General features: G+C 54.7%; 2 protein-coding genes across 2 annotated transcripts in view; one reads left to right on the plus strand and one right to left on the minus strand.

Annotated features, from left to right (window-relative positions):
• The first annotated feature begins 4,461 nt into the window (after window positions 1–4,461).
• Window positions 4,462–8,721, plus strand: IL17B (interleukin 17B). The gene is made up of 3 exons (XM_012658266.1): window positions 4,462–4,526; window positions 6,386–6,675; window positions 8,389–8,721. The coding sequence occupies exons 1-3, from the start codon at window positions 4,506–4,508 to the stop codon at window positions 8,618–8,620; spliced, it is 543 nt and encodes a 180-aa protein (XP_012513720.1). The 5' UTR covers window positions 4,462–4,505; the 3' UTR covers window positions 8,621–8,721.
• A 3,746-nt stretch (window positions 8,722–12,467) lies between these two features.
• PCYOX1L (prenylcysteine oxidase 1 like) overlaps window positions 12,468–19,501 on the minus strand; it is an 11,483-nt gene continuing 4,449 nt past the window's right edge. Inside the window, exons 2-6 of the mRNA XM_012658248.1 lie at window positions 19,227–19,433; window positions 17,862–18,036; window positions 15,899–16,110; window positions 14,616–14,756; window positions 12,468–14,144 (exon numbers count right to left, since the gene is read on the minus strand). Of these exons, the coding sequence (XP_012513702.1) occupies window positions 13,483–14,144; window positions 14,616–14,756; window positions 15,899–16,110; window positions 17,862–18,036; window positions 19,227–19,433 (1,397 nt within the window). The 3' untranslated portion in view covers window positions 12,468–13,482. The remainder of the gene's footprint in view (window positions 14,145–14,615; window positions 14,757–15,898; window positions 16,111–17,861; window positions 18,037–19,226; window positions 19,434–19,501) is intronic.

Genomic DNA, 19,501 nt, shown 5'->3' on the forward strand with positions numbered 1-19,501 from the left:
GGCACTGGTGCCTGGGCAGACGGTCATGCTGATGGGGCGTCCCCTCTGCAGGTCCCAGGGGCCGCCCATTTATGCAGGCCTTTCCCTTTTTTGAGAGCTGGGAGCTTGCTGGCTGGGGCTGTTTCCACCAACAATGTTCCCATCCAGGGAGCTTAAAATAGCCCCTCTTGGCTGGGGCTCTGGAGCGAGCAGCGAGGCAGGCATTTGTGCAAATATGGGCCTGGGAGAAGGACTCCTACCCAGGAGGGAGGGCAGGGCCACACAGCAGGGGAGCCAGGACCTCCTGTGGGGGCTGCGCCCTCCTGGCCACAGCCAGCAAAGGTGCCTGCTAGCCTCCTCCTGCCTTCTCTGACATTACAAGGTCCACTGGGACAAGGTTTTAGACCAAATCTCTCAGGTCCTCCTGGCCTCGGTGAGGCTCTAGGGTGGGCTCACTGGAAATAGGGGCCTCTGTATTCCTCTGCTGCTTCTAGCCTTGTTCCCGCCTCACAATGCCCTTCCTACCTAGGAACACTCCAGAAACATCCTTGAAGGCCTATCTCAAAACTTGTTTTAACAACAGGAATGACAACTGCAGCTACCATTAATTGCCAACGTGCATTATCTCATTTGATCCTCACAACTATCCATTGACAGCCAAGTTATTATGATCTTCACTGTGCAGAAGAAGCTAAGCCTCAGAGAAGTCAAGTAACTTTCCCAAGGTCACACAGCTGTGAAGGGGCAGGGGCAGGACTGAAACTCAGGTCTGCCAACCTGTGGAGCCTGACCTCTTACCCCCTGAGCTGCACCTGCAGCTGGGTGTCCCCTGCTCTGGCCTCCCACTCTCCATCCCAGCATTACCACCCTGTAGTCCAGCTGGGGCCATTCAATGTATCGAATATTTGGTGAATGCCTAGCACGTGCCAGGGAAGCTGCTGGGTGCCGCACCCACGGCCTGGGAGCTCTCGGACACCCCTGAGGACTCTAGTTTGGGCTTGGGCTTAGTGAGCTGCAGGGTCCAGATTGGGGACAGCAGGGTGACGCTGAGGCCATCCCAGACCCTCCTCTGACCAGCTCCTCTGACCCATTCCTGACCAGCTGGACCTCCCCCTCCTGTCCTGGCTGCACTGTCCCTCCTCATCCCACACAGGGAGCAGCATGTGCAGGAGTCAGACTAACTTGCTTTGAATTCTCTGTGACTTTGGGCAAGTGACTAAGTGCTCCGAGCCTCAGTTTCCTCATCTGTAAATTTGGGATAAAACTGGGACCTCGCCACAGCGTTGCTGGGAGGATTTAATGGCACAGGGCACATGATCTAGCGCAATGCCAGGTGGTCAGTAAAAGGCTGTTAAGCGGTAGCTGTGATCACTACTAATTGTTATTTTCTGAGAATTACAGTGTCCGGGGGCCGAATGCCTAGGGCCTAGCACACAGTAGGTGCTCGAAGTGAAGGCAATCACTCGGCCACCCCAACCTGCTGTGCCTTTCCTCACTGACGTGGAAGGTGTCCTGGGCGCTGGTCCTCATCAACAATAGGGTCACTTGGGAAGGCAGCTGCAGGGCCCCTACCCACTGGCCCGACCCCTCATTTCCAGCCCCAGGGCCCACTCCAGGGACAAGGGGTGTCTGGCAGGGAACTTCCACCTGGGTTTGTGAGGTCTTAGGGGCTGTCTGGCTTTCTGGTGGCGCCATCTGGTGGCGAGTGGGCGAGTGCACCACTTCTCCTGGCGGCGCCTGCAGCTGAGGGCTCTGAGCCGACCATGACCGCCCACTGCCCCCTCGCCCTCTAGCCACCCACCGCCCAGCCTCACGCATGAGGATGCCAGCCTCGCTTGTGGGGTGGGAACCCCTAAAGCCAGAGTTCCTACACCTCCCTCTCTGGCCTGGCACTGACCCCTGGGGTTGGGTCCCACAGTCTGCCTGGGTTCACAATCAGGACCTCCCTAAGGGCAGATGACCCTTCAGCGGTTTCTAGAAGCCGAGGCTGGAGGAAGGAGCCTCCCTCCTGGCCTGAGATGGCCTAGGAATGGGAAACCCAATGACAGTCACTGGGCCCATGCCTGATTCCCTACAGTATTTGCCTGGGAACCCCACAGCTCCCCTCCCCGTTGTGAGGGACCTGGGGCCCCCACAAGGACTGGCCTGGCTCCTTGGCCCCCGCCAGACCTGCAATCAGTCTTGTCTAGAGCTGTTTGTACAGTTGGGGGGAAGAGAAATGAATAAGAATTAGGAGATTGAGTTCTGCTCCCAGCTCTGGCACAAACATGCTGTGTGAGGTTGGGTAAGGCCCCTCCCTCCTGGGCCTCAGTCTCCCTGCAGTAAAATAGGTGGGGGGAGAGGGCCAGGTGATGGGTGAGGGCCCTCGTAGCTTCCAGACTGGGCTCTCCAGATGCAGACTCCAGATGCTACTTCAGAGTCCCTGGGCTGGGACCCTGGAATGTAAATTAACAAGCCCTGAGCTAGGATGTAGCGAGGCTGATCACTCCCAGCCTTGGGAGGCAGAAGCGGGGGGTGTGTATTGCCAACAGGTAAGGAAAGTGTGGTGGTTTCAGGAGTCCTGAGAGGCAGAGGAATCCCTCATCCCCCAGTCCCCATCTATCAATTCCCCCACCTTTCCATGGCTGTGGGAGGGGTCACCCCAGCTGCATGTCTGCCGGACCCCGCGGCGAGCAGCAGTGGCGGGGAAGCAGAGAGCCAGCACGGAGCACACCCAGGCTGCCCCCACGCCTGGCAGAGGGGCTGGGACAGCCTGGGGGGTGCGGCGAGGGCCCTTGTTGCCTGAGGAGGTATTTTCAGAGTCCCCCCTCCCTCTGGAGTTTCCAGCGATAGAATAGAGCCCTGTCTAGTATTTGACCAAATATGGTGGTATCTCTCGATGCATTCAAGCCCTAGCCAGCTTCTCAGTTATGCTGTGGAAACCTGCCCTGGACAGATTAATCTTGTGACATTTGGGAGCGCCTCTCGCCCTGCGTTCTTCCGCTGGGCCGATTCCTGTAAATGGCCAAGACTGGCCCTCGGTAAGACGGGGCAGTCCTGCACGTCTGCTCACGGCACCCCTCCTCTGTCCTCACACCCCTCCCCCCACACCTGCCTCCCCGCATGGATTCGCTCCCATCTGGCTGGGCTGTTCACTCCAGGTGAGAGACATTGGCCAGAGGAGCTGGTCTGTTTAGCATGTGATTCCAGGACCCGTGGACCCTGGGGGTGACCTGACCTCATGAGGTGGTGGCCTGAGTCTTAGAAGCCTAGAGCTCTCTTAGCAGCCAGGAGGGGGGCCTGAGAGGGTAGGAAGGAGAGTCGGTTGAGTATTGAGAACAGTGCTAGCTCTAACACTAATTGGAACAGCTAATGTTTATAGCAATAATGATAAAGTTATTTTATAATGTTTTATAATAAACAGCTAAGTGTTTATTGAGCACTTACTATGGGCCAGGCACTGTGCTGGCTATTTGACATGGTTATTTCCTTTATTCCTTATAGTAGCCTCAAGAGGAGGATGCTACGATTATTCCCAATCTAGAGATGTGGGAACTGAGGCTCAGAAAGATTTCAGGGAGGAACGGGCCAGGCCACTGTCTATTCCTGGACACAACTCCCATTTTACAGAGAAGGGACTGAGGCTGAGAGAGAAGGAAGGTCACAAGCTGCCACACACGGGCAGGCCCCGGGCGGGGAGACCTCCCTGGGACAAAGGCCAGAGCAATCGGCCGTGAAGTCCTCACAGATCCGCAAGTCGGCCCGAGTGAGGGCACACAGATTCAGAAACATGTTCACAGCAGGCTGGAACTGCACAGAAAGCATCCCAAGAAAAACAGCATGGGGGTGGTGGACAGAGCCATGGACGGAGACCGCCATGAACCCCAGCTCTGTCACTTCTAAATCACTGCATAATACGGGATGAGCCCCTTCCTCACTCGGGCCTCAGTTTCCCTGCCTGCGAACTAGAGGGTGGGACTGTGGTCTCCTTGGGCTATGGCACTCACCTGAGGCTGGCAGAGGCTGGAGTGCCTGGGGCTGTTTCCCTGGGAGATGGGGCCTGTGCCCTGCTGCTGGCCAGGACGCTCCCAGAACATTTGCTCTCCTGACCAACCGACAGCCCATCCCTCCTCCACCCTCACCCCCTTGCCATCCCTAAAGCAAACGAAGCTGATTGTCTTAGCTGGCCCTGTGGGTGCTGGCCCGGCGGCCGGCCGCAGGCCACAGGCGGAGGTGCCACCGGCCCAGAGCCCCGCCAGACACACAGGGCATTGTCCCTCGGTCAACAGCCCCTGGGCACCTCAGCCCGGCTTCTGGCCTGCCCCCACGTCCCTCACCGCCTGCCACTGCACTGGGCCCAGCCAGCTGGGGGCCCAAGGATCCCAGCTGATGACGAGCCCACCCACCCACTCCCCCAGCAGCCCCCAGTCGAGCTATAATTGCTTCGCTCCATCCTGTTGCTGCCATTCTCTCGGCGGCGGCGGCAGCGGTGGCATCTGGGGTTCCAGGCGGGCGGCAGCTGCAGGCTGACCTTGACGCTGAGCGGGATGGACTGGCCACACAACCTGGTACGTGGCGCTTCCCCAGCCCTCCCCCACCCCCTTTTAGAGCCCGAGTATTTCAGTATTTCTTTCCTATTGATTAATGGCTGCCTCTGTTTGGCTTGGAATCTGCGGAGGCGAGTTCTCCCCCTGTCCTCTCCCCCAGGACTAGAAAGAAACAGAGACTCGTCTCAGAGCCTGCAGCCTTGCCTAGTAGCTCAGCTCTTGAACTGGGCTCGGGCCGGTCACACTGAAGCCCTTTCAGGCCAGAGGCATCTGGGGAGATGCTGGCAAACTCGTCGGTGGGGGTTTCTCCAACGAGACCTGGCTCCTGAGATCTGGGCAGTGTGACCTTGGGCAAGTCCCTCTGTTTCTCTGTTTCCCATCTGCAAGGCGAGGGAGGGGGGCTTTGACTCCGTTCTGGGTTGCTCCGAGCGGAGAGTCAGAGGTTAACAATGCTGCGTGAGAAGTTCAGATGAGAGAGCCTATTGTAAGGGAGACATTTTTCTGCCCCCGAGTCTAGGACCAAAAAGGAAGAATTTAGCAACTTGAATCTCTGTTGTGGATTTTGTGCCAAGAAATGGCTCTGCCAGGAGGGGCTATGCTGAAACTTGTTTCCCAGGGTCAAGATTTGCAGGGTAGCCTGGATAAAGCAGGCATAAGCCATGGAGCTGTGGGGGAGGAATAGGGGAGAGATCTGGGGCTGGCACAGAGCCTGTCTAGAGTCAGTGGGAGACAAAACTCCTTAGAGGTTCCTCCGTCTGTCTAGCTCTGTCCCCCGTGCAGGCCCTGGGCCTCCTCTCCCTGGCTTCCTGAGAAGTCTGGGTTCTGTCGGGCCGAGTCCTCTCTGTGAGCCCAAGTCTCTCCTGACACTCTGCTTCTGGGGAGGGAGAAATGGAAGGAACGGACAATATTGGGTGGAGGGGCAGGCCGGGGTCGGGGCTGGAGGAGGGGAAGCTCAGGGGAGGAAGGCAGTGTGGGTGTCACGGGCAGGGTGTCCTCAGCCCGTGACTGTCCCAACTCCCCAACTTCATTTCATGGCCTCTCCCCGCCCCACACTCTAAACCAACTCAAAGCTCCTGTCTCTGTTTCCCCCACCCGCAAGGCTTTTAGACACCCTCTGCCCATGTCTGCCGCCCTCTCGTCCTTCAAGCCTCACCTGACATGTCCCCTCCTCAGAGAAGCTTCCCGGGCCACTGCCCTGGCACAGGCTAAGCAGGAGGCCGTACTCTTCTCCAGCTATACCCTGCACGGGGCCATCATTGCACTTGTCACTAGGGAGACTTAGGTCTTTGTTTTCTTGCCCACTGTTTGTTTTCCTTCCCAGCCTGTAAGCTACAGAAGGGCAGGGATGGGGACAGCCATCCAGTCACTCAGCAAGTGTTCACTGAATGCCTAAGTGTCTGGCACCACAGACGCGGGGACGAGACAGTCTGTGGAAACTGACACGTGTCTTCACGGAGTCTGTGCTGAGTGGGGGACAGACATGTAAAAGAATCACACATACAAACTGTCACATTGCTGCCATGCCAGAGGCACGTGGGTTATGAGAGCCCAGAGGTATCCTTAAAGAAGTGACACTAGAGCCTACACACGAAGGGTGGGAAGGTGTTTAGGAGGGGAAGAGAAGAGGCACAGCCTGCAGGAAAAGGCCCGTGCAAAGTCCCTGTGGCAGGAAGGAGCACAGAGAGAGTAAGAGAGACAAGGCCAGAGACTGGGGCACAAGTGAGAGGGGCAGCAGGCAGTGATTTGAGAGGGGCAGAGCTCAGCTGGGCAGGGAGAGAGGGGGCAGACCTGAGCCTGGGAGACCCCTAAGGGTAACGGGAACGGACTCTGGATTCTGAGACTCAGCACTCCCACCTGTGACCTGTGGCCTTCCTCCCCAGCTGCTCCTTCTTACCATCTCCATCTTCCTGGGGCTGGGCCAGCCCAGGAGCCCCAAAGGCAAGAGGAAGGGGCAAGGACGGGCTGGGACGTTGGCCCCTGGACCTCACCAGGTGCCACTGGACCTGGTGTCAAGGATGAAACCCTATGCCCGCATGGAGGAGTACGAGAGGAACCTCGAGGAGATGGTGGCCCAGCTGAGAAACAGCTCTGAGCTGGCCAAGAGGAAGTGTGAGGTCGACTTGCAGCTGTGGCTGTCCAACAAGAGGAGCCTGTCTCCCTGGGGCTACAGGTAGGCTGGGCCGGCAGCAGTGGCCAGCTGTCTTTCGGGGGGTGGGGCTCTTCCCACATCCCAGTCATTGTAACTGGTAAGACCTTGGATTCAGAGGTCTGGGTGCCTGGGGTTTGAATCCTGGCTCTGCCCCTTCCAAGCTGGGCGGCTTTTGGCAAGTCGATCCGCCTTTCCGAGGCCCCATTTGCTCAGCATCAACAGAGGTGATAGCAGTACCTACTTCATAAGCTGCTGTTAGATGAGATGCTCACGCAGAGCACTGCCCCGACCGTTCTTCGAGCCCCAGCCGAAGTGCCTGCAGGGCCTTTCCCAAATGTCACTTCCTCCAGCTCCATGGTGGCTCTTACAGTCTTCTAAGTTGTAGCATTTCCCTGGCCCGTGCTCATGTTTGTCTGCCACACTAGACCAGGACCTTCCCAATGCCTGCATCAGAGCCACCTAAGGATTCCCACGCCGCACCCAGCTGAAATGTCCTGGGCGAGGCCCAGAAAATGGCATTTCATAAATCTCCGCATGACGAGGTTGCACTGCAGGCTTTGATTTGGGAATCCAGACCTGCTGCCCCGGGCGACAGCAGAATTGTCCCCACCTTGTCCACTTCCCGGCTCAGCGCCTGGCACACAAATATACATATATATATATGTTGAATGAATAGTGACGAAACGGCTGGCCCTGAAGGTCCTCACTCACAAACCCAGGCTGAAGATTGTTCAGCCACACAACTTACACCCTGAGACTCTAGAACAGCACTGTTGACTGGAACTTTCTGTGATGACGTAAAGTCCAATCTAGTAGCCACTAGCCTCATGTGGCTATTGAGCACTTGAAATGTGGCCAGCGTGACTGAGGAGCTAATTTTGACTAATTTAAATTTAAGTCGACACGTGCGGCTAGTGGCTACTGCGTGGCTCAGCGCAGCGCTGGAGCGTGGTCACCGGAAGCGTCAGTAGAGTCTCCGGGCTTTGCACGCTTACTTTGCTGGGCCCGTGGGATCCTGTGAGAACACAGGCTCTTATTCCGAGGGTTCTGCCCTTCTAACGAGCTCCCAAGTCTAACGAGGTGATGCGGATGCTGCGAGTCCACAGGTCTGGTTCACCCACGTTTAGCAGAGGACGCTGAGGGACAGAGGGCGAACGGTGGCAAAGCAAGTCCCTGTGTGCTAGGCTCCGTGACAGCACCAGGCGGAACCTGTCTGCTTTGTGCATCGGTGACTGCCTAACGTCTAGGACAGACCCGCTCACAGCGAGCCTGTAACAAGCGCCTCAATGCATGGAGATGAGGTCAGAATAGAATCCAGGCCTCCTGACTCTTCCAGGTGGAAATCAGACACCACTGTGCTCACGTTTTATTTGCATGGATTAAGTTTACCAAAAATGTAAACAAGTAGGGGTGGAGGCGGAGGGGGCCTTGGGCTTCTCTGTGATCCCCACAGCGCAACTTAGTACCTGGATGGGCATCTGCTGTAGGAAAGAAGGAAACAGGGTGACCGACTGGTGACCTTGAACCTAGATAACCTTGGGGCACGTGACTTGCCTGCTCCGATCTCCAGTTTCCTGACCTGGAACACCGAGCTGAGTGCTGTCCTTCCTCCAGCACCGCACAGTGTTGCTGGGGCGTCAAAACCCAGTTAGGAAAGGCAGGGCGCGGGGACGGGCTGCCGATTGGCTCTTTCCCGACCACCGTCCGCCCTGTGCTCTCTCCTGCTCCCCGCAGCATCAACCACGACCCCGGCCGCACCCCCGCAGACCTGCCGGAGGCGCGGTGCCTGTGCGTGGGCTGCGTGAACCCCTTCACCATGCAGGAGGACCGCAGCATGGTGAGCGTGCCGGTGTTCAGCCAGGTGCCCGTGCGCCGCCGCCTCTGCCCGCCGCCGCCGCGCCTGGGGCCCTGCCGCCAGCGAGCGGTCATGGAGACCATCGCCGTGGGCTGCACCTGCATCTTCTGAACCGCCGGGCCCGGAAGCCAGCCGGCAGCTGGAGACCACCCTCCCTGCACCCCCGTGCCGAGCAAGGCCTGTGAAAAGTAAAGGCTGTCTTTTGAAAGCAAGACTTTGGGTTTGCTCCTTGTGGCTCCAAAGCCAAAAAACCAGGGTGGGGGTAGGTAGGAGGTCCCTGGGAGGTAGATTTCAGGTCAATATGAAGGAGATTTTCCATCACTCAGAGTTCTCCAACACTGAGATAGGCTATTAAAAACATACTGCATTCATTTCTACCATTTAGGACGGTCACATTCTTCCTATAATTTGGGCTTATCAGCGTATATTTGAGCCATGTTACTGTAGCTTGGTTGGTATAAACCAATATAGGAGTTGACAAGAGCTAACTCTACCCAATTAAGTCAAAGGTCATTGGAAACACGGTCTTTGAGGTGGGGAGCTCCTCGCCTCTGCAAGTGTCGGGCTGAAGCTGGGACTCTTGCGGATATTGTGGAGTCTGCTCTGGTTGGAGCCGACCATCTATAAGGTCTCTTTCAGTTCTGAGATTCTCTGCAGATCAGACTTAGACCCAAAAAGGGGCCTCCAGGTTGCCAAAGAGCAGGAATTTTTAACCTAGGCCAGCAAACCCCTTAATTTTTCATGTGAGTATGTACTTTTCCTGGGCTGAGGATCACTGGGTCTGAACACTCAAGAGTTGGGAAGGATCAGTGTAGATCATTCTTTCATCCAGCCCTGCCCACAGGGGGATCTGGTTGGACAGTTAGTTGATATCAGTGGTCCCTGAACTTCAGCGAGCATCAGGATCGTGCGGAAGGCTTGCTAAAACACAGACTGCTGGCCCCACACCTAGAGGTTCTGATTCAGGCAGGGGCTGACACTTTGCATTTTTATGCAGCGGTTTTTTTGCACTTCTGATATAGTGGTTCCCAGGTGATGCTGATGCCGTCGTTCTGGTGACCACACTTTGAGAACCACTGGCTTATATCAAGACGCCGTGCTGATCAAAAACGGCAGTATATGGACTAACTTGTTCTAAAGCCCACGCCGACTCTTGGCCCCTAAATACTAACTCCCAACATCCCCCATGAACCTAGCAATTCAACCCTCTCCCCAGGCCCTCTGACCCCTGCACCAAATCCCAAATCAGCTGTTCTAGGGTCTAAAAATACCTTCCTTCCCCAAGACAGCTGAGGGGCTCAGGCTATTTTCTGAGGGTAAGAATAGCTGGCACTTTAGAGTTGATTTCAATAAAAGGGCCAACAGCCCCTCATAGGAATCCTTTACTGGCTGCTCTAACTTTAGTGCTTAAAGCAGCTTTAGCGCTGAATGTTTTAACGGTCTAATTCATGAAAGGCCAATGGTTAGGTATGTGTCTGTCTGGGATGCTAAGTAACTTACCTTTTTTGGTATCATTCTAGAATGGATACTGGTTAAAATTACCCCAGGAAGCTTCGGCCCGGTTCCAGACAAATGGAAAATAGACTTCCTGTGCCAGCCCATGCAGATGCCCGCAGCAGCCACTCCTCCATCCTCGGGTGGCTCCTCTCTGAGGCCCCCGCAGCCTGCTCTCCCGGCCTTAGGACTTCAACCCCGCATGAAAGGCCCATGGCCTCCAAGGCTTTTCTGTGGGGTGAGGGTGGGAGAAGAGTTGAGCTGCAGGAAGGTTGCTCCTGGTCTCGCGAGACCCCAGGTGCCCTGGGGCGTAGGGGTCGGGTGGGGGATCCCCTCTCCATGGTGAGGAGGGGCTGTCCTGCTTCTGCTGGAGCATCAGAGACACAGAGACACCTAGTAAAGGCCAGTTAGTTTTATACGGATGATGCCTTTTCCTTTTTCTGGGCTTTACGTCCCTCATCTGTGAAATGAGCAGATAGGATTTAGGGATCTCCAGGGTCTTGCTCAGTTTAACTATTCTTCAACTCAGAAGCCTGGCCTCCTGAGCCTGGCCACTGACATAGCGTGAATCACAGCTGGCCCCTCCCAGGCCCCTGGTTTGGAGGCAGCAGCAAGGAGCTCAGGACCCTGGGGGTGGGGGGTGGGGTGGGGTATGAAGGATTAAGGGGGAGCCCAAGATCTGTCCCCTGGCTCCCTCTAGTGCTCCTTCATAGGTGGTCAGGAGCAAGGCATTCCTTACACCCCTGCCCCCATTCTACCCTCCACAGCTCCCCCTCCCGCCCCCCCAATACTGAAATTTTGCCTGGGTCACCTGCTGTAGGAGGTGGAGTTCCTGTGAATAGGGTTTAACATCCACTACACCGCATCCAGGACAACTGAGGACAAGTGTGGCCCTTTCCTGTTTTATTTAGCAGATTATAGGGCTCCGTCTGTCTTTGCAAATGCTCTCTCTTCTCCCAGGGGGCTGTTGGCCACTTGGGAGCTTCCCAGGCCTAAGAAAGCTGGAGTGGGCCCTGGCGCAAAGGCTTCTGCTGGTTCTTACACTCCTTTCTGGAATCTCTGTCCTTTCCTCCCTGCCTGCAAGAAAGGGAGATGGTGAGATCCAACTCTCAGGTTTGGGCTTGGGGAAGCAGGCAGCGTGGGCATTTTGGCTGGCTTTGGTTCTGAGCTGTTTGGGCCTGCCTACCCAGGTAAAGGAAGTTTCTGAAGGATGTGGCCAGCTCCGCTGCAGTCATGCTTGGACATGGAGACAAAGCCCTAGCCGAGGACTGAGGATCAAGCGTAACTGCCCTGGTTTGCATCTTCTGTGCTTAGACCCTCCTTAGGGTGGTTATCAGGATAAGTTTTGTATTGTCCTTAGTCCTCTGGTCCAGTACCAACTATCAATTATAGCATGATAGCCCACTGCCATTTTCATGTCAAACACAGAGCATCAAAAGATGCCATTACACACTTCGATTTCACTGGACATGAGAGCCCCATCTGCATGGGGCTGACATTGTGGTTCTCTTTCCAATACCCTTTCCCTTCTCTGACCTTGAAGTTTGGATGAGACCATCTCTGCTCCAGAGACAGGACCTGACTGTTCTAAGCCAGCCAGCCTAATCTCATCCCCTGTGGCATGGTTATTGGTCTGGTATCTGAGTCCCAAGCCAAGCAGCATGTGGCATTCCCTCAGCCACAGGAATTGGTTCATGGGTGGTCCAATGGGCCCAGAGCCCAGAATTTGGTTCAGTGGTTATGGGAGAAGACCTTCTCACCATGGGAGCTGTTGGCAGCCATCTTTGACCACGAGAGAAGTAATGGAACTGGAGATTGCAAAGTGCTCTACACCTAGACTTTTAAGTTATAATAAATAAGAAAAACCTTTTATTGCTTAAGTCCATGTGAGTTTGGTTTTCTACTTGAACCAAAAACCTTTATACTGATGTGTCAGTTTCATAATTTCTATAGTAACCAACAAGTGTATGCTATGTGTACTTTCAAGACTCCATCTCTTTCACTGCCATTACTATCAACCTGGTATAGTAAAAACCACCTCAGAGCCAGTTTGGGCCTCCACCAACTGGAAGGGTATTTTGCCCATGCTGAAGTCAATTTTAAGAAGCTCCAGATTTGAGCTGTTCTATGAGCTCACCAGGAGACCTTGAACAAGCTATTTATTTCCTCACTTTGGGCTTTTATCTCCCTCTCTACAAAGACAAGGAAGTAAGCTGGATGACCTCTGGGTTCCTGTTAGGAAGGCTATAATATTAGCATCATTTGGCAGCGTTGTTTCCTCCCGGTATCCACGTCCCTCCTCTGAAGACTGTCTAGCAAGTCTGGGTGGGACTTGGGCATCTGCATCTTTCTCAAGCACCCTTCCCTTCCCCAGATCCAAATGTGGTTGGTCCATGCATCACACACGCTGGGTGCCTTGGACTTCGTTTCTCTGTTCTCCTCTTTTGCAGAAAGAAACAGGTCCAAAGGAACGAAAAGGACTTTTACTTTCTTTTCTAAAACTACTGACCTTTAAACGTTCGTAGGAAAAGCAAAGCAAAACATCATCTTCCTCTCCTTTCAAGCTAGTGTCACAGGAGAAAGCGCCAGGTTACTCTTTGGAGAACCATCGCAATGCCTTCTTTCCTTTCCTTCTGCTGGGGTGAATGTTTGGGGGTGAGATAGGACTGCTCTCTATGCCTGTGGACTTGCCTTCTTTGCAAGACAAATCCATTGTATTATTCCTCAACCCCTGAATAAGGAAGGGAATGGTCAATTCCTCCGGGCTCCCTCCTCCTATAGCCTGATATGTTTCTCTTTTCCCTCTGGTTGCCAGGAAGCTCGAAGCTGTACTGATGGCTCTGTTGAGGCACACCTCTCTTCCTTGGGTCCCACCACAGTCACCTCCTCCAGTACGCAGTATTGTGGAGAGGCTTGGAGATGGTGTCTAGTAAGTTCTGAACTAGCTGCCTCACATCTAGCAAGCCCACAGGAAACAGGAGCTATAATCGTTCTTAGGTTTTCTGATTTTCCCTTTTACTTCATTTACAACCATCTGGTTGTAAACATTTTCTTGTAGCCTGCCTCAATTGGTTGTCCATTTTGGGAGTAGGTGGTAAAGTACAGTAAAAAAATTAGACTCAAAGTCCTCTGCCTTGTAATCCCTCCCACAGCCGTCCTAGTTCCTAGTTAGAAAACCAAGTCAGAAGCAGCTTGAGAAGATGGACTTTTATTTCTTCTTAAGAAAAATAAATAAAACAAATATACTGGCTTGAATTCCCTTCCCTTTTCTTACTGTCCTCCTTAAAAAAAAAAAGAAGCAACCACCATGAGGATTCTCGAGATAGGTAGACAGCGGCCACCCGGACCGACACTGGAGGGAGAAGATGCTCGGTACTGAGGGGTCAGAGAGAGAGAGCTTGGCTCATTCAATCCTGGGCTGTGGGGTGTGAGCCATCTTCAGTGGGGGGGCGGGAGTTCTTGGGCTCTCCCCAGAGCCCTCACAGTTCAGTCTTGACCTTGTGCATCAAATCCTTTTGGTCGATCTTGTCCAGGTCCTGGTACCAGCGGTTATAAGCCAGCAAGGCCACATTCTTGGCAGCGACGGCCATCACCTCCACAGAGCTGGCTGCCCACTCCAGAGCATTGAGGTAGAAGAGTTGGTCGTGGAGCGCGAACCTTGGGAGAGTGGGGCGGGAGCCGTACAGGGGATGGGCCTGCCACTCAGCTGTCTGCACTGAGTAATAGGAACGGAAGAGGGTCTTCAGCTGGGTCCGAAAGAGGGGCTTGGGGGACTGGACTCGCCAAACAGCTGCCTCCTGGGGCTGCTTTCGCCGGAAGTTGGCCGAGATGTTGACGGGACAGATGTTGTCCAGAGTGGAGAAGAAGCTGGGGAAATCTGTGGTAAGGATGCTGGCAAAGGGGAAAAGCTTAGGGTCTGGGAATCCAAAGTAGGAAGAGTTGAGGTAGCCGTGGACCAAGGAGACCACGCTGGGCTGGAACGAGCCCTGGACGTCATCAATGGGTGGGTTGAATCCTTCAAAGGTGAAGTTGCTGCTGCTGTTGTCCAGGTGCAGAGGGGTGGCGATGACCACAATGTCGTATAAGTCTGAGCTGTTGCCTCCCTCATTCTCATACCCCACCTGGTACAGGGCTTTCCCTTCTGGAAGGAGAAAAAAGGGAGCAAAAAAGTCAACTTATTCTTTGGCTTCCACCCGAGCTCCCACCTGGTGCCCAGCATTGAGGGTGCAAGGAGACCCTGGCACCAAGGATGCAGCTGGGCTGTCTAGCTGGCGGGTCCTGGTCTTTCTATGCTGGTGCAGTCGCAGGGCGAGCACTGGACTGGGAGTCGGGAGACCCAAATTCTTCTCTGGTTCTGCCGCTGACTGGCTGGGGGAGTCTGAGCAAGGCTGCTGGAAAAAGGCTAGACTGATGGGCGGCTCAGCTCGCTGGCGCCGACATTTGAATTGAGACAACAGCACCCCCTAGTGTCCTTGGCAGGGCTGGGGCTTCCTCCCATTGCTTTTTTGTTAATACTCAGCAGCACAACACACACCAAGGTTGAGGTACAGAGTAGAAGTGTCTGTGGTTAACAATAGCGTGCGTGGCCACGCCTCCTGGTCTGTCCACTCACCTGTGCTGTGCAGGGTCACGGAGGTCACGGTGGCATGGATCACATTGGCCTTGGTGAGCTTCAGCAAACCGGAACAAACCAGCTTGTTGCCTCCCTCCACAGACCACAGGCTGCCTTGGGCCCCGGCGAGTGACATGGCTCCTGGGCAAAGCGAGAAGGGGGCCGGGGGGTTCTCAGAACCACCAGGCAGTGGGCTGGGGAGTCCAGCACTACTCTACCGGGCTCTCAGCGTGGTTGCAGACAGACAGCAAACACGCAAATACAACAAAGTTCACCATGCTGTGCGGTGAAAACACGGTGCTCAGTGAGAGTCGGCTCCAAGAGACCACGTATTGCATGATTCTATTTGATACGGAATGCCCAGAATGGGCAATCCATAGAAACAGAAAGCAGATCTGTGGCTGTCTAGGGCTGGAAGACTGGGGGGTGATGGATAAAGGGCATGGGGTTTCTTTCTGGGGTGACGAAAATGGCTTAAAGTTGATTGTGGTGATGGCTGCACAACTCTGTGAATATACTAGAAACCACTAAATCACACGCTTTGAATGGGTAATTGTGTGGTATGCTATGAAGGAGACACACAAGACAATGGAAGAGTGAGCAGGGAAGCCACACTGAGGGGACGCTGAGCAGGACCTGAAGGCTGGGAAGGAGCCAGCGTGTCAGGGGCCAGACGGATAGTATCCCGGGCACAGGGAGGCGCCTTTCCACGCATCTGTCTAACGAGAAGGTGCGGAGTGCCTGGTACGATGCAGGCACCGTTCTCAGGGTTTGGGATACATCAGCGAACACCAGACAAAGACTCCTGCTCTCGCGAAGCCTATATTCTCTGCTCTTATGGCCTGTGCCGGAGGCCGGTGGGCTGTACACAGGCCCGCCTGCCCCAGTAATGAGCTGGGAAGATTAGGTGCTCGAGCAAATGAACACCCAGGGGCTCAGCGGCCTCAGTGGGGCAGTTCTTGAAACGAAAGTGTGGGACAGCAAAGCACCACATCGACTCTAACATTTACGCACATGTCAGGGATTACGAGGCAATCAGGAGTGGTAGCAACACCCTACGCCTCGGATCCAAGCCTTGCTTTCACTGTCTGTGAAGTGGAGTGAACACCATCCCCTGCTAACCCGCAGGACCAACGCCAGAATCAAGTGGGAACGGGGCAGCAAAGCGCCTCGGCAACTACAATGAGCCGGACAAAGAGGACGTTATCACAGCGACCCCAGCCCATTCTGGGCACCGTGGGCAGAGGAAGGGCAGGTGGGCAGGTCGAGGGCTGGATGCTCACCAGCAAAGGCAGGCATTGCTGCTGACTGGCCATAGCTGGCCCGCAGGACGGCAGAGACGACGTCGTCGATAAAGCGCTGCGTGACGCCCACCTGGAGCAGGGACTCGGTCACAGTGCGCTGGGTCATGTTGACGAAGGCAGACTCCCCCAGTGAGTAGAGCAGCTCCTCCACGCCCGAGAAAGCAAAACCGTGGGCCTGGTACTTATAGATCCTAGGAGACACACAGAGCTCAGTCCTGGTGCAGGAAGGCTTTCGGCTGACCACCTGCCACTGGGTACCTGTGCCTGGGAGGCCCACCAGGAACCCGTCACCTCCTCTACATATGGAAGGGTGGGAGAGAAGGCTAGTTATGTTCCCCATGGCCTGCTCTCTGGCTGTGGTGGGCCTGTCCCACCTAAAGGGACAGTGTAGAGGTAAGGAATCCCACTAGACCTGGTTTACATCATGGCTGCAGAATGACAACTGTGTCACCTCTCTGAGCCACTGCCTGCCTGAGGTCATAGTCCACAGCCCTTTCTTCAGCCAGTTGGGCCTGCCAGGCAGCAGTGGGCCACGGCCCAACCCTGCTGACACAGCCCCCTCTCCAACAGCGTTGGCCCTGCCCTGGCTTCTAGGACCACATTGGCCCCGATGGCAGCAGCCTCATGCCAATGCTGTCAGCCTCTCTGCTGGCCCAGCCTGTCCTCACCTCTGGCTCGATCTGACAGGGCTCCCACTCTCTAGCTCATGTCTTGTCCCTCTCCTGCTCACCTAATCTCAGGGACTCGCATAGACTAGGAGATTACCGGATTGGCTGGCCTTTGAAATGTTGTCTATTCTGGGGCTGCTTTGTAAACATCTGGAGTCTTGTTATCAATGGGACACCAGAGAGAGGTGTCCAGAAAGCAGACAGAAACGTGGGTCTCAACTGACGGGGACACTAGAGCTAACAAGGAGAAGTTATCTCCCACAAAAGAGAAAAGTCAATGTTATAGGTGTGGATAGAATTGACGAAGGAGAAAGTATCAGAAAGAAGAAAGGGGTAAGGATGTAAGCTTTGGGGGACATCTGGAGAATATAATATGTGCCCTCAACAGCAGAGTTATAGAAGTGGAAAGGGAGTGAAGTGCCAGGAACCAGGGAGGGAGGGCACGGGCCACGCTGCGCGTCTGACACTTAAGGGAGGCAGACGACCATGGGGCCTGAGGAGCAGCCTCTGCACCTGGGCCAGAAGCAGCAAGCACCTTTGGAGGGGACTTGGGGGAAAGGCAAGTGACAGCTTGGTGAGTGAGTGACAGAGTGAGAACAGATCACGTGTCCTCCATACCTGAGACCCAAGGTGATGGGGAGGGGCTGGGACCCATTTGTTCTTGGTGGAAAAGCTGGCGGACAGCAAAGTTTGTAAACGGCGGCCCCAGGCTGCACTGCACCTGGCCCACAGGCATGTTTAACTTGGTTTCAAGATGATTGGGTTACAAATGCTGAAAAGCTGGGAGATTTCACATATCACCCTGGATTTCCAGCTTCTGCAAAACCGGAAGATCTGTCCATGTGAGGTGGGCACTGCACACAGCTGGCCGCAGTTGACTGCAGGGCAATGCTGGCTGCCTCCTTCAGACGGGGCCTTGTTCTGCAGGTCACCCACTCCCCACTGCCCCCTGCTCCCCACTGCCCCCTGTTCTCTTCCACCTGCTGTTTCCCTCATTCACATCCTAGTTCAGCGTTGCAGGTGACTGTGTTTGAAACCCACGCTTTTATCAGTGTAGCAGACGGAAAGACAATGAACGCAAGGGAGACCATCCCTGCACCCACTAAGGCCATTCCTCATGCTAGGGGCTTGCTCTCAGCCTGCACTGAATTGTGCTGGCCTCTCACATCCAGCAGGGACCTTTTCCTTTTTCACAATGCACCGGGAAGCCGCTTCCTTCCCCGCCTTCTCCTCTCCCCCTCTGGAACACCCTTCCCACGGTCCGCTGGCCCTACCTCATGAACTTCTCCATGACCTCCTCCACCCACATCTGCAGCCTCAGGAAGCTGATGCCGTAGTGCCACCAGAGGCGGAACAGGTTCAGCAGGTACCAGTCAGTCTCCTCCAGCACGAAGTGTTCCCCGCCGAAGATGGCGCTCCTGCCCACCACCTCGCGCCGCTGCCTCAGCCCTGCGGAGATGAGGAGGAGGCCCTCGGGTCCCCTTCAAAGATCCGGGGCCTTCCTGATGCCAATGGACTGGTTCCGTTAAAGGAAATACAAACACTATGGTTTGTTTGTTTGTGTTGCTTGTTTATAAACAGTAAACAGATGCACTGGGAAAATGTTCAGCCTCCCTAGTCAATGAAAATGAAAATAATGTACCATTTCACATTTTTTTCAACAGGGATCCACTCAGCTACAAGTGAGGGAAATTCAGATGTCATCCCAGAATGTCTAGGGGCTGACAGCCACAGGGCTTGCTTTGAGATGGCAGCCCTAGGCACCGAGATCACACAGAAATCATCACAGCTCCTTATAGCCCTCCTGTACCCTACAACTTGCAGAGCGACGGACTTCTAAATGCAGATATAGCTGCTATGATTTATTCCTTCCCCCACTCCCACATACTATACGCACTGCTCTGCACCTTAGCAACATACTGCATCGCGGAGTGTACCATAGCTGGGCGTAAAGGACTTCCCTATTCTGGCTTCTGAATAAATACTGTGTCTTTATGCAATAATTTGTGGGCCCCCAGTTCCCAGTAGGTGGGCAGACAGGGTATTTTCAACCTTTTGCTATTACGAACAATGCCGCAACCTTGTATGTGTGCCACTTTGTGTATCTGCAAGACCACCTGTAGGATCATTCCGAGAATTGCAACTTCTGTGTCAAACAGTATGTGTATTTGTGGTTCTGACCAATGCTGCCTGATTTGACTCCCAGCTCTCTTGCTTATTAGCTGCATGGCTTTAGCTGAGGTATATAAATTTTCTGAGCCTCAGTTTCCTCAGGAGGAGACCTAACATTCACCTTGCAAGCTAGTAGGGAAGACTGGAAGTAATGACTACATACCACCTAGAAGGGTGCCGCGTATCTGGCACCAGCCTAAGGAAGCTGATGTGATCATGATTATTAAGAGGCAGCAAATTGAAAGGGAAAGAAACTGGCCTGGGAGTCAAACCTGAGTTCTAATCCCGGCTCTGCAACTAACTCACTGTGTAACCTCAGGCAAGTTCCTTCCCCTCTCTGGTCTCAGCTGCTCCATCTGTAAAATGAGGAGATTGGGCTACATGACCTTCTGGACTTGCTGGTCTAGGTAGATGTTGCCGCCAGCCCCGGAGCGCTGGGTGCTGGAGCCCCAGGACTGCACACTCACCCAGGAGCTTGACGAAGTCCTGCATATGCAGGCTCAGGGAGTGGAAGGAGGCGGCTCCGCTCTCGTAGTGCTGCTTGTTGACTGAGATGGTGGCCAAGCGGCCGCCAACAGTCCCCTTCTCGTACACGTCGATCTGCATCCGGGGTCCGAAGTGCTGCTGGAGGAAATGGGCCACAGCAGAGCCCCCGATTCCAGCCCCGACCACCGCTGTCATCAGCCCAGGAGGCAGGGATGGAGAGAAACAGAGTATGGGAGTGAGAGGCTGCGTATCACAC

This window comes from Propithecus coquereli, unplaced genomic scaffold (genome assembly GCF_000956105.1).
Source record: "Propithecus coquereli isolate 6110/MARCELLA unplaced genomic scaffold, Pcoq_1.0 Scaffold58, whole genome shotgun sequence".
NCBI classification, from domain to species: Eukaryota; Metazoa; Chordata; class Mammalia; order Primates; family Indriidae; genus Propithecus; species Propithecus coquereli.